Source organism: Bicyclus anynana, chromosome 13 (assembly GCF_947172395.1).
Source record: "Bicyclus anynana chromosome 13, ilBicAnyn1.1, whole genome shotgun sequence".
NCBI lineage: Eukaryota > Metazoa > Arthropoda > Insecta > Lepidoptera > Nymphalidae > Bicyclus > Bicyclus anynana.
Window position 1 is genome coordinate 11,883,435 of NC_069095.1, and position 15,101 is coordinate 11,898,535.

Genomic DNA, 15,101 nt, shown 5'->3' on the forward strand with positions numbered 1-15,101 from the left:
TTAAAAAAGCTCATTTTTAGTTTGGTATCGTCTAAATAACTATAAACACTTGAACAAACACAGATACCTTGAATTCACAGACATACATTTTAATTTCATTTATATGTATTAGATTAGGTGTTCTACTTACAGAAGACAGTTAGGTTTTGAATGTATTCGCAAGGTAACAGCAAAAACATTAAACACATTTGTTTTCTTTTTTTATTCTTAACAACAATTTGATAAGATTATAAGATTGACCACAATCTCGCTTGATGGTAAGTGATGATGCAGTCTAAGATGGAAGCGGACTAACTTGTTAGGAGGAGGATGAAAATCCACACTCCTTTCGGTTTCTACATGGCATCGTACCGGAGTGCTAAATCGCTTGGCGGTACGTCTTTGCCGGTAGAGTGGTAATTCACGGCCGAAGCCTCCCACCGGCCAGACCTGGTCCAGGTCTGAATGGTGGGAGGCTAAGAAAATCTCAATCTGCCCAGCCGGGGATCGAACCCAGGACCTCCGTTTTGAAATGCACAGCGCATACCACTGCGCCACGGAGTTTGTGTGTCGAAATAAACGTTCTAAGTAGGTAATACATCCAAAGGAACGAATTAAGGAAATAATTTCATCATCATCATCATTGTTTCAAGCTGAGAGACGACCAGTGCTATAACTTGGCAAGTTCGTTGATGACACTCCCATGATATGCGGTCGCCGGGGGGAAAGACTGCGCGGGTGTGAATTCGTGCGTGCGGGGAAGTGAGGTGCATCAGTCGTGGATTTTTCATTCATCGCTACGCGCTAGTGACATATCTAATAGTGTAAAATCTTTGGCTGAGACCTTCTTTTAAATAAATACACGCGTCAGGAGGTCTCGAAAGATACACTCCGTGCAAAGCTCGCTCCATCGCCCGCTGAGTGACTGGCTCTGAGCTTTTATAGGAAGCACATAGCCAACAAAGGAAGATAAACAAACAAAGAAACAAACACGAAATCCAAATTAACTGTTCTTCCATCCAAGTCAAGATATAAATAGTTCAAATTCCTCAGTTACTCTAAAAATAAAGCCAACACGTTGAAAAACTTTGCGGGTGTTGTATACAAAAATTATAACTTATCGCCTGTGATTAAAATAATACCGAATAATTAATGGTTCTTATTACCTAATACGATGAACTGAGAAAAACACATGTTATATATGTGTGTGTAAGATAACTAGCCTGACAACCATTAGCCAATGAGCTAAATTCGTATCAACTACAACCAGTTTGTATTCCGGTTCGGTCGGCGATTGCTGTACGTTCGCAGCGCAAAATTATAAAAAAAAAATATATAAAAATGTTCCCTTTGCGTCGTGTCGGTTGTAAGGTGTGTTTGATAAAATTTAGTGTTATCCACCAAAACAGGCTGTATGGTCTTCAACCTTTGCCTTATCTCAATAAAAAACGTGTAGTACAAAAGTTGATTCGAATTTGGAACGTCGTTCGCAGATTTTAGAGCAATGGCGGGCGCCGGTTGTGGTGGCTGCGAAATCGAAGAATTTCAGTACAGACGCTCCCCGGCCGTTGACTATGCTGACAGATGATGAACTGGCTATGAGAGAAACAAGTAATGTCTTTTGTGACTTTCTCTTCTTTTATTTTCCTGACCACTTGCCACAGTATAGCTACAGTACTCTTACACTAGAAGTTTGCTAGCTAAGCCTCAGCATAGGTGATGTGAACCCTAATTCAAGTATTTTAAAGGATACACATACACTATATAATATACAGTAGGTAACTACCTAATTCGCTTGGTAAAAATAAATCAAGGCAATTGGCCGATTCAATGTCAAATCAACGATTTAGATAAGTACCTACTGACTAGTAGGTAGAATGATAAGTAGGTAGGTAGGTTATAGTACGTGTATTGTGTATTTTTTCATAATACGAAATATGATACTAATGCATATAAGTTACTTAGGTACCTACCTGCATATTATTTTATATCAAAGACGCGGCGTCTGAACCAATTTTCTTGTGGTTCTGACCAAGTTAAAGTTATGAATACGGTAGATCTAAGTATAAATACTTATAAATATTTAAAAGCGTCGGAAAAAGCAAAGCCATCTGGAAACTTTTATCAAAAAGGGCCTTAGCCATGTGGCACGCGCACGTCGATTTTCTTTCTACAAACGCTAACGCTTCGAAAAATAAAAAAAAATACGGGCTGCCAAATACCATCGAGATATGCATGGTCAGCTGTCATTACTATTTTATAGACCTACAATAAAATTGATAATCTTGAAAAACCCCGAAGATCATGATTTTCGACTTTCGACGAAGTCATCAATATTTTCTTTCAGTGCGCTTTCATTTGAGACCCCACTCGAGTATATTGGCAGACATTTGGTTATTCTACCCCACTTTCAACGCCTAGAACTTTAAAACGGCTCAACCGATTTTCATCAAACGTGCCTAAGAACACTCGCCCATAAGCCACCTTTCATTCAAAAAAAACTAAATTGAAATCGCTTTATCCGTTCGGGAGCTATGGTGCCACATACTGACAGACACACAGATCAAATCAAAATCAAAATCAAATCAAAAATCATTTATTTTAAGTAGGCTCAGTTTACAAGAACTTTTGACACGTAAGTTGACTATTTGTAAAGATTCTACAGACAGCCAGACATACATACAGCCCTCTTTTTGCGTCGTGCGTTGCACTGTCCTAAGTGACGTTTCACGGACGAAATCGCGGGTGTCAGCTAGTTTACTATTTGTTTGCCTTTATTTTATCGCAATGTCAAGACTTTATCAATTCCAAACATGTAAACGTAACACAATTTAAGTTGCTAAGTGTTATTATACCTACTCGTAAAATATGCAGTGATCGTCTTCATAGTGAATTCGCATTATCGCAATAAAATATATACTACGGTCGATGTTTACGTTGCTATGAGCTTAGTTTAACAGCCGTGATAGCCCAGTGGATATGGCCTCTGCCTCCGATTCCGGAGGGTGAGGGTTCGAATCCGGTCCGGGCCATGCACCTCCAAATTTTCAGTTGTGTGCATTTTAAGAAATTAAATATCACATGTCTCAAACGCTGAGGGAAACACATCGTGAGGAAACCTGCATATCAGAGAATTTTCTCAATTCTCTGCGTGTGTGAAGTCTGCCAATCCGTATTGGGCCAGCGGGGTAGACTATTGGCCTAATCCCTCTCATTCTAAGAGGAGACTCGTGCTCAACAGTGAGCCGGATATGGGTTGATAATGAAATAGATATGGGATAGTTTTTGAGATTAGAGTAAGCAGACCGTGTGGTGTAATTATTGATCATAAATTGTTTAGTGTGGCCATGTAGAACATGTCAAGCAGGGGACGTGATAGTTAATACATTCTTAAGGGATCCCTTAAACCTACACCCAAAGTCACAAGTCCTGGGATCTCTTCAAGGTGTTTACTCTACCACAAGATGATGGTGCAATCACTGTCGCTGCTACTCTTCACTTTATAATCGTCCGCCTCCTTAATCCTGCTCGTTTGAAAATTCCGTTCTTAGCGAATCTGCTATTATCTAGGTACCAACCTAAATCCCTGCCAAATTTCAAATTTGTACGTCAAGCTGGTTTTATATAGGTACCTGTTTAGCTTAAAGTAAGATAGGTACGTAGTGAACTTTAAAAAAGCCAAAATTTTCAACCTCAACCCACCATGACCATTAGGTAGATAGGTCTAAGCCCCATATCACCTCTCCGTTTAAAAATGATCATCATTATGGCACGGGGCAATAATCTAGAACATTAGAGAAATTTATGTCTGACATAAAACTAATGTTACGTCTACCTTACGTGTGAATGCATACTCAGTAAAATGTAGGTAATCCACTATCTCTTGTTTTCTCTGGTTAGGCGTGAGCCCAAAAGTTGGAAACATCCAGCTATTACGTTATGTTGGTAACTGACATATTTATTTTACGCTAGCATTTTCGTTTCTTTGGTGAGAAATCTTTACCTTCATTTGGCCCGGCCCCCCAACTAATTTTGATACATAGCATGCTACGCCACTGGATCTAGATTAGTACCTACATTTGTCGTCTATGGATTAGTACCCCGTGACCGCCATTTTCAAATTATACAAAAATGGTCCTGCTAAATTGACATCTTTAATAATAATTAACCAAAGAAACCAAAGAAGAGATGGTAGAAGTGTGTGGAAGAGGACCATGAATCGTGAATGTGGAAGAAAATAATGATGACTGAACATATTAGGTATTCGAAAAGAATGGAAGAGGAAGACATGCCGACCCCACTTAGCTAAGATAAGGAAATTATCATAATAATAATCAGGTAGGTAAACCTAAAATTGTAGGTAGGTAAACCTAAAATTGTAGGTAGGTAATCATTTCTGTATTCTTCTTGACAAAGATACCTAAACATCAGAACAGAATAAACAAAACCTTGATAAGGCAGATAAAAGGAATAAGTAAATTGTTTGTAGTTATTAAAATATGATAAAAGCATGATAGGTTAGTACCTACCTACTCTGAGTGTGAATTGATAACGTTAGCACAAATAGGTATCTTTATATTGAACTTAGTTGTAGTGATAACTGATAAACATGATAATTTTTTGTCATTTCTGTCAAAAAATATTAGATTAGTTTAGTATTTTTATCAGGTCTTACTTTTATGATGAACGAGAAAATTCGTTTACTTATAGGTACCGTCTTTCTGAATTATTTTACAGTTAGCAAAAAGAAAAATCAAAATTTCGTTTCTGGGAGTACGAGTCTCTTAAGACTTAAGTACCCCAAAAGTACGTAGGTACATAAATGATTAAGACAAACTTTCAACAAATATCTATTTAGGTAATCCTCCAAATATTCAAATAAATAAATTTGTATTAAGTATATTAATTTCGTAAAACCAATTTATTTTACTTACCATTAGTGCAATTATGCTCAAAATAGTTTTTCAACTCTTTAATCCTAATTATTGGGCTTTCTTTGCACCTCGAATATGATGCGCCAATTTCTACTTTACCCACAAGATTATAACGTTTCTTTCATAGTCGTTGTTTGTAGCTCACTAGCTGATTGTTGTTATTAAACTTTACATAAGTATCCAACAATTTACATCTCTAGGTACTTAACCTAAAAAATCTTTTCTTCCAGTCAGAAAGCTGGCAACAGAGCAGATCGCACCACTGGTAAAAAAGATGGAAGATGAACACAAAATCGACGAAGGGATCAGACAGATGCTATTCGATAATGGTGTAAGTGTTTGAGCTATTATGATATACATAAAAGTAAAATCGTAATTTTTCATCGTTATTAACCTATTTTAATGGCCAAACCCCCCTTAGGCATAGAAGAGGGCACTAAAAACTAAACATCGATATATTTGTCTTCTATATCTAAGGAGAGGGTCTTTAGATATAGAACATCAATAGACCAGTAACAGATGTTAATGATAATGACGGACCGACGGCTTTACGTGCTCTTCGAGACACGGGGGAGTACGACCACCAATTTGCTCTACTGAAAATTTCTTAGATAAAAGAAAATCAGAAAATCAGTATTTCACAGTTTGACACTCTGGCTTAACTCAGGACTCACGTCGACGAGCCGAATGCGTCAAAAAGAGGGTAATTACAAAAATAATCCCTACAGCAGACAAAGCTACTTGACAGAATACAAATCTGTTTCGGATGTAAATTACCTACTTATTACAGTGTTCTCTAACAAAGTCGTCGTCCTTCAGTCAGATAATGTTGTCTGTGGACAATGTACCTAATTATGTATTGTAATGTAATGAAGTCACGCAATTTTTTTTAAATAATGTTGATATTAATGAAAAACAAGTTAAAAACAAAGAAATTCTTGAAACATTTTTAGAGGCCAACTCAATCAAAGTTCAGGCAAAGAAAGCGTAATTGACTCAATTTTAAACCCAGACGAACGAATTATAGATTTTAAATCATTTGAATCTATACTAATATTTTAAAGAAAGTTTGTGGTAAAGTATTGTAGGGGGTAATCTCTCGATCTGTTTGTTTATTTGTTTGTGACAATATTATTGAGACCAATTATTATTGTGGTGAAACACGGTTTAGTTTTCGATTTTGCAACTTCACAGCGGGTGTACGAATTGCCCTACCTAATATTTTATCCCGATACCTATTGCAATAGGAACGGGATTTCATCAACAGCCGATGGACGTCCACTGCCGGACATAGGCCTCCTGCATGGACTTTCAAACACCACGGTTTCGAGACGCCAAAATGTCCTCAGTTCACTTAGTGGGGGCTCGACCAACACTTCGCTTTCCGGTGCTGGGTCGCCATTCCAGAACCTTGGGACGTCCATCAGATCTTCGAACTATGTGGCCTGACTATTGTCACTTTAGCTTCGCGACAAGCTATGTCAGTGATTTTGTTTCTTCAGCGGAACTGGATTCTAACATATTTTAATAATCATTTCAGCTCATGGGTATCGAAACACCAACCGAATACAGCGGCTCAGGATGCGGGTTCCTAACAATGATGTTAGTGGTAGAAGAATTGTCCAGGGTAGATCCAGCGGTTGCCGCGTATGTGGACATCCATAACACATTAGTCAACTCTTTATTCATGAAATTAGGAACGGAAGAACAGAAGAAGAAATACCTGACGAAGTTGTGTACGGAATACGTAAGTTAATCGATACTTTTAAATTATTAGGATTAAGAAAAGAACTTGAGAAATAATTTCAAAGTTAAAGCCTAAATTATATGATCATAGTTGAGCAGAGAAGAATTTACCAATTGACGTAGTTTATTTTAGTGATCTTAAAATAGGTAGCGCTCTTCTGTAAATTGAATCATAGGTATCTACTTGTATGGTAGATACGAATATCTATCTAATTCGATAATATGAGACACCCAGAGAATCTAAATCGCTTCGCAAAATAAAATTTTATAATGATAATTTTGCCGATTTTAGAATTATTTCTTTTAAAGTAATGAGCTATTGATAAGAACGTTGTATCTAATGTCTGATTACCCAATGAATTATGCTTAAATTAATTCCAAAACTTGTATTTTACAGGCTGGCAGTTTCTGCTTAACAGAACCAACGTCGGGTTCAGACGCATTTGCACTGAAAACCGTGGCAAAGAAGGATGGCAAAGATTACGTCATTAATGGCTCAAAGATGTGGATCTCTAATTCTGATGTAGCTGGTGTATTCCTCATTATGGCTAATGCCGATCCTTCAAAGGTGAGGATATAATATTTAGGGGATATCTTGTTTTAAGATGCGGACAATACCTAAGCCTAATTAATGTTCTCGATAAACAACGCGTTGGAAAGGCAGACGATACATCTTTCCCTCTAGTTTTTGACAATAAATGGACACTAAAATAGTGAGACACAATGAACTATTTTGTTGAGGAGTTATTGCCATTGAAAATGCAATTAATGAAATAACTTATCAGTTCTACGCAATTGAACTGACCTATTATGTTATCACTACAACTGACGCAATTATTAGGTTAATCTTGCTACAAAATAAACAAAAATATTATGTAAGATTCAAATATTATAAATACATGAATTAATGATTGATCTTCTTACCTCAAATGCTGTATGCCGTGGTCTAACCACTCTCTCTTCTGTTGATGGAATATTCATTAAACCTTAAACCTTTTGGGGATACTCGCGTCTTGATTGTCCAATAGTTCGGTGCTTCTTTTATTGGAGTTTTAACAGATTTCTTGATCTATGAATGCCCAGAAAATCGCACCCCATGCTTTCTTACGAAAATTCTCTGAAACAGCCCGGAATAAGGAAGAAAGCGTGTTAAGCCATAGAACTCTGCCATTAGCGATCGTTAGATATAGGCCGAATGATCTTCTTACCCCAAATGCTAAGTGTTCCGTGGTCTAACCACTCTTTGTGTTGATGGAAGATTCAATGATTTAACCTTGAACCTTTTGTTGATAATCGCGTCTTGATTGTCCACTAGTTCAGTGCTTCTTTTACTTGGGATTTCAACTAATTTCTTGATCTTTCAATGCGCAAAAACACCGCACCCTTTAAATTCTCTGAAACAGAAAGCATGTCAAGCCATAGATCCCGGTCATTATCGTTAGCGATTGTTAGATAGAGTTGTACATTACCACCTTAAGTTCGTCACTCTACATGGAGGCCGTAATGCTCCATTGTTTCGTTCTAGTTGCCATGTTGATGCAAAGCTACAAGAACGTAGGCCTGGTCCCAGCGCCAGCCCGAAGTAAATTTTAAAATGGAGCGAGATCCAATTATAGCGCCTCTTCTGTTTGCAGGATATGGATATACAAATAATATTATGCAGATACCTATACCAAATGTGTATGTGAGTGTAAAGTAAGAATGAAACGCGAAGGTCTCGACAATACTCTGGGGTGGCCAATTGAAAATCAGGCGCAGTGCCGTCTACGGTTGACCAGGATTACCATTTAGGCGCTCTCTAGGATTTGGCACCTGGAGCTTCCGCTGCCTGGTCCTTAGGCTCATGATGATATCTTCAACTTTCAGGGCTACAAAGGCATCACGTGTTTCATAGCTGAGCGCGACACCCCTGGCCTCACCGTCGCCAAACCAGAGAATAAACTCGGCATCCGAGCATCCGGGACTTGCATGGTGCACTTCGATAACGTGAGAGTGCCCGAGGAGAACATCCTGGGAGAATATGGGAAAGGGTGAGATTTTATATTAACTTGAAATTGAAATTAGGTTTTAGTTAATTTCACTATTAAGTTATCTACCTATAGCTTGGTAAATTCGTTCGTAACATGAATGTGATGAACATGAACATGATGGTCCGCGCAGGCCGGGAGGTGGATAGCGATGCCCTGCGCGTACGACTTCATACCCGCGCAATTCTTTACTCTGTCCCGCGCGCACGACTTCACACCGCGCATTCCTTTCCCCCCGATGCCCGCATATCATGGGAGTGTCATCAATGAACTTGCCACGCTATAGTTACCTACCTACCCAGAACAGGGCCTGTAGCCATGAGGCAGGGCGATTCTCTTTTTACAAAATTCGCTTTAATAAAAATAAAAAAAAAGTACCTATGGGAATGACATTCACTGTCGACAGGTCACGTGACCATGTTGTCGATCGCATCTGTCAATCCCATATATTTTGTTAGTTTTCGAAGCGTTAGCTTTTGTAGATAGACGTGGCTAAGGCCCCAGTTACGGTCTAGGGAACAGTTTTACAACTAATTACTTTCGTACCTAATATCAAGAAAATTTTCTGTAAGAAGCTTTATCTTGATGAGACGCCCAACTTTTTTATTTATAAAAAACCTCGATTGTGGTATGTATGGAGGTTGGAGGTAACTAACACAATGGCAAAAAACAATAATAATTTTAAAGAAAATCTGCTGGTTAGTTACATATTTTGATGACCTCACAATATGTATTAGGTAATAAGCCAGTTCACGTACGATTAGATATGATAAGACATTCCACGCATAACTCTCATCACCCCATCGAATAGTTGAGAAATAAGAGGATTTGTTTCCCAAATCACATGACATGTGTTTTGTCATGGCACAAGAGTAAGGCGGCTAACGTATTCTGCGGGACCGTCCCGTAATAGGGATGCTGACTGTTTTTTAAAGTGTATATAAATTAAGAGTATACTAATAGTAAAGCAATTTTGTAAAAGGAACAGGGTATCTGCAATCATTACTTTCCGAGCTACAGGGATTTAAAGAGTCAGATTTGCGGCGCTGCCGCGGATCCCTGAAAAACGCCCCACACAAAATGGCTCGACCTAATGACGTCATAGGCAATGTAATGATCGTTAGATTTGTATGCGCGTTCAAACAAAATTACCAATATCTTTGTTATTTGTGCGTTTATGCTTATAGTTCATATATTAAAAAATGTCACATTTAATGTAAGGAAGCTAAAACTGTATGAATTTTCATCTAATTACGATAAAATATTTTTAATAGATTTTGAAATTTTATAATCTCATTTATTTTGCAAATATCCAGACAATCTTTGCTTTTTATGTATTAATTAGTTAACATTGACCCTATTTACCCGAAAGTATTATAAAAATCAATATATTCAAACCTAGTCATCATCCCCATTCTAGATGTAATCCCGCTTATATAAAAAAATAATTAGTAAAAGAGTCCCGTAAAATGTTGAATTCGTCCCGCATTTTCTACACGACACACAACACGCACGTTCTCTGTTTCTCTCTACAGAAGATTGAATTGTTTTCATTTCTTAAATTAGCATGATACAAAGGCATTTGACTTTTGGCGTTACCCAATCTATGGTTCCAACTGAAAATCAACGCTACGTGTCCTAATTCAAATGGTCACGTAGCATTATGCTGAGCTGGGGCCATTTTCTGGGTTATGCCACACATCGCAGGGTATTGTTCTGGATGTCCTGGTGTACTGGAGATATTGTGATGTGTGGCATAATTTCGAAATAAACGTATTTTTCTTTCTTTCTTTTTGTACCTAAGTTATATGTTTTTATGTATTTTTGGTAGGTATCGTTTACCGACTAAACTTTACACAGTGTATTTTTATGGCATGGCACGTTAGTCTGAAAATGCTGTTTTTATACTTTATATAATTATCTTTGTCTGTCAGTTACAAATACGCGGCTGGTTTCCTCAACGAGGGTCGCATCGGTATCGCGTCGCAGATGATCGGCCTGTGCCAGGGCTGCATGGACGCTACCATCCCTTACACCTTGGAGAGGAAACAGTTCGGAAAGAAGATCTACTCCTATCAGGTAAACAACCCTCTAGCCTCAATAGCTCAACGGTAAGAGCGGTCGGACTCATCACCGAGGGGTGGTGGTACGATCCTCGCTCCATTGGTCATTGTCGTACCCACTCCTAATACAGTCTTTCGCGACTAGTTGGACGGGGAATGGGAATATTGGTTATATTTAAAAGTATATAGATATTTAAAAAAAAAATAAGTAACAGACATTATAACACAATGTACAAGTAAATAACTACTGCGTACGTACGAGTAGACCCCTCATGTCATCAATAATAAGCAATACAAAGTCCCCCGCCCCATAAAGTGCTTACGTAATGCTGACGACCCCAAAGGAGGTTCTGATTAAGTAAACGTTAGGTCTAGATTTTGTTTTATTCTTTACATATGTTTTCTGTTCCTTGACCACAATCTCACCTGATGGCAAGTGATGATGCACTCTAAATTGGAAGCAGGCTAACTAGGAGGAGGATGAAAATCCACACGACTAAAACCGAACGCTAAATGGCTTAGCGGTACGTCTTTGCCGGTAGGGTGGTAACGCCACGGCGAAACCTCCTGATAACCAGACGTGGACCAATTTAAGAAAACCTCAATCGGCCCACCCGGGAATCGAACCCAGGACCTCCGTTATATAAATCCACGGCGTGCCACTGCGCCACGGAGGCCGTTAATATTTTTTTTTATTATAAATAAAAAAAAACCCCGTCTTCTGAAAGTAGACTATTATCAAACAAATTTTTGTATGTTTATTTTTTTTAAATGTTTTCAGGGTATCAGCTACCAAATAGCTCATCTACAAACACAACTAGAAGCCGCAAGGTTACTGACCTACAACGCTGCAAGACTAAAGGAAAATGGACTTGAATTCGTCAAAGAAGCTGCTATGGCTAAATACTACGCTTCAGGTAAATTTACTGTACCTATTCTACTCACGTTTTCAAATTTAATTTTTTTCAGGTTTACTACTAAATCATCATCATCATCATCATCATCATCATCATCATCATCATATTAGCCGATGGATGTCCACTGCAGAACATAGGCCTTGTGTACTTCCAAACATCACGATACTGAGCCGCCTGCATCCCTGCGACTCGCTTGATATCGTCAAACCACCTAATATGGGGGTCGACCAACACTGCACTTTCTAGTGCAAGCTCGCCATACCAGCACCTCGGGACGCCAACGTCCATCGGCTCTTCTAATTTTGAGGTCCAACAACTGAAATGTCCTGAGTTAATTCCAGCTTGGTAGAACTGACTAGTTATATTTGCTGAATTGCTGGTAATGGGCCACCACCAAGTGATTTAACTTGTATGATGCCACAAACTCAGACCAATTACCATAGGACCTGCCTCGATAGGCGTTACCTCACTGTCAAAAGTATATGATCACAATCTTAATGTATTTATACAATAAAAAAGTCTGTGAAAGTGTGAAAGAAATGATTTTTCATTGTTTTAAAATTACACTTGTGTGTATTACAATTTAAATTTATAGTTGTGTGTAGGACACAGGATATATTTATTTGTGTTAAAAAAATTTGATGTGTTAGTTTACCTCTTCCCTAAAAACGATAGACAATTTTGTTGGTGAATTTGATTGTGATACAAGTTCAAAGGTCTGAGGCTCCAAAGAAAAAATCGAGTACATATGATAAATAAACAATATCTCCTCCACAGGCGAGCACTTCATAGATATAAACACACCCTATGAATATACCATTTTGTACAATTTAATACACATAGTGCGTACCCTAGTCAAAAACCTTCTTCACGCCACTGCTCCTCAATGACATTTGACAGTGTGCTACTATTTAAGTCAAGTGCTAACATGTAATTTGGATAATACCACAAAATACATAATATTAGAAGACAAAACAATAATTTTAAGTACTTGTAGCTTGTACAATGTAAATAAACACCAATTTTTAATTAAAAAGTTATTATTTGTGTAGTATGAATAAAAGATATCTTTATTTTTTTTTACAGAAATAGCTCAAACCCTGACATCTAAATGCATTGACTTTATGGGAGGAGTTGGTTTCACCAGGGACTTCCCGCAGGAGAAATTCTTTAGGGATGCTAAAATTGGTACTATCTATGAGGGAACAAGCAACATGCAACTACAAACCATAGCAAAACTAATTGAAAAGGAATACAGTCAATAGTTATATAAAAAAATTAAGTATGTTATTGTCAGGGTATCGAGCATTTATAGAATTTGGTACATAATGAAAATGTATTTTTTTATATTTATTACCGAGTATATTTTATATTGATATTCTGTTCAAATTGTTAATAGGTTTATATTATGTAGTTAACTGTTATATATTTATAATTGTTTCTATATGTGTGTAAATACAAAATCTGTGAAAGTTTATGATTAAATTAGTAAAATATTTATAAAATAAATGTAGCTTAATATTTTATATTTATATACTAACCTATTTTTTATCTATTTTCCCATTGTTTCAAACCGATAAATAAAACATAATGATTATTATTTACTCTTTATTTTACCACTGCAATATAATAAGAAAAACTAACATTAAGACAGAAAAAAACATTTGAATTGTAAGTAAAATAACCATTTTAAATTCTATATTTCACTTCTTTATTCACTATTTCTATTTTCTATATATTTTCTACTTTAATATTATTTCATGTTGTACTATGACAAGAACCAGTTTTGTAAAAATAACAATAAAATTCTACAAGATTTTCCATATCTATCTATATTGCATAGAAATAAACACTATAATTTAGAAAATATACATACAATTTTTACAAAATCAGTTTGTTTATTTTGGATCATGCGGTAGTTTGAAACCGACCATCCTAGCCGTATCTTCCACACTCCTTTCTCCTTTTCCTTTGAATTCTGTGTTAATCTCTTTGTAACGTCTTGAAAAGTGTAAATAATCATAATAAGATTTGGCTTTAAAGTGCATTTCGTCAGCCGCCTTGCAAAGTTGTTGATCAGTGGTTTGATATTTTCGATACTCTGTTAAAACGTATCTAGCCATTTGGTTCTCTACGAGTTTTTTAGTAGAACTCTGCTTCCTAAGTTCAGAGAGCAATTGTCTCAGAGTAATCAATGCCGGACTTCCTGTTATCGATGCCATTTTCAGACCTTCAAACAATTTCATACAGTCAATTTGTGAATTATTAGAGACGTTATAAACTCAACATCATTTGTATACTGCGGCTTTTCTTTATTGTTCCAAAAATCTGATGATACAGACTCTAAAAGTTTTTTAGTAAAGAAATGTAATGAGGTATCGTTAAAAATATCTTTGAACACAAAATTATTGTCTAAATATACTTCTTGAGTCAATGATAGTATTTTCTGTATGTATGGAACAGTTTCTGATAATATTCTGTCTGATATCTCAGTGATAGATGTGAAACTGTTGCAGAGAAGAATGCAATTTTCCAAATTAAGTCCCCAGTTACTCCAAAGGAAGTTGTTAGTGAGCTGTTTTGGACAATGAGGTAAATACACTAGAGAAGTACCCTTTTTGGTTATTATGTAATTGCCTTCTGTATTTTCCTCTATAAGAGTTAAATTTAACTTTTTCAGCAGTTCACACTCGTCAGTGTAGAATATTGGGTCGTGTACAAGAACTTTGTCAGGGTTAAACTTGTTTCTCAAACACAATAACAGTGCTAACTGGTATCTTGAAATATTGCTTTCTCCGATATGACCGAGACCAAAACATATGATTTCTACTATGTTTTTGTCGTTTAAAAAATTACTCACGGCTTTAATAACACTCTTCAAATACTCTGAGCACTCTAATTCACCCACAGCAGTTTCGATCCGTCTAAAAACAATAAATACAGCAACTATTTAGATACCATCGCACATAACCTAAAAGTATATTTTGGTCTAAAAATATCATTGTTACCTACTTAAATGATTTTTCAATGTCTATTTTACTATCGAGTTTAAGGTGTAGATCGTTACGAGGCACTAAAACTTTCTTTTTCGAAGATTTTTTTGTTGAAACAAGTTGAAAACCATCGCTGTCAATTTTTGATTTTGACATTTTATTTTCATTTCACTTTCACAGAGACAATAAAATTTTGACAAATGTTTCCAGCCCAACCCACTTTGACTACTGTGTTACCAACTTCCCAAGTTAACCCTAAGACGAATAAAAAAAATTAAGAGCTTTCATGAATAAAAACGTATAATATGAATATGGCATAGATTAATAAATATTCTTGAACATAGGATTCATATAATCTTATGTTCATATCAAGTCTCTATCCTTTTGCTATCGATCATGTATTATAAATAATAAAACTTTACCTAATTTTAACCTTGTACTC

General features: G+C 36.6%; 3 protein-coding genes across 3 annotated transcripts; 1 reads left to right on the forward strand and 2 right to left on the reverse strand.

The window, feature by feature from the left end:
* The first annotated feature begins 1,197 nt into the window (after window positions 1–1,197).
* On the forward strand, window positions 1,198–13,555 carry LOC112051716 (short/branched chain specific acyl-CoA dehydrogenase, mitochondrial). The gene is made up of 9 exons (XM_024090489.2): window positions 1,198–1,350; window positions 1,473–1,590; window positions 5,144–5,244; window positions 6,454–6,660; window positions 7,057–7,227; window positions 8,526–8,689; window positions 10,621–10,765; window positions 11,531–11,666; window positions 12,753–13,555. Exons 1-9 carry the CDS (start codon window positions 1,321–1,323, stop codon window positions 12,929–12,931), a joined length of 1,251 nt encoding a protein of 416 aa, XP_023946257.2. The 5' UTR covers window positions 1,198–1,320; the 3' UTR covers window positions 12,932–13,555.
* On the reverse strand, window positions 13,481–13,910 carry LOC128198662 (protein FMC1 homolog). Its single transcript, XM_052885036.1, has one exon. The coding sequence runs from the start codon at window positions 13,886–13,888 to the stop codon at window positions 13,565–13,567; it is 324 nt and encodes a 107-aa protein (XP_052740996.1). The 5' UTR covers window positions 13,889–13,910; the 3' UTR covers window positions 13,481–13,564.
* On the reverse strand, window positions 13,909–14,851 carry LOC112051717 (SRR1-like protein). Its single transcript, XM_024090490.2, has 2 exons — window positions 14,679–14,851; window positions 13,909–14,590 (listed from the first exon to the last, which is right to left on the reverse strand). The coding sequence occupies exons 1-2, from the start codon at window positions 14,813–14,815 to the stop codon at window positions 13,909–13,911; spliced, it is 819 nt and encodes a 272-aa protein (XP_023946258.2). The 5' UTR covers window positions 14,816–14,851.
* Between the last annotated feature and the right edge of the window lie 250 nt (window positions 14,852–15,101).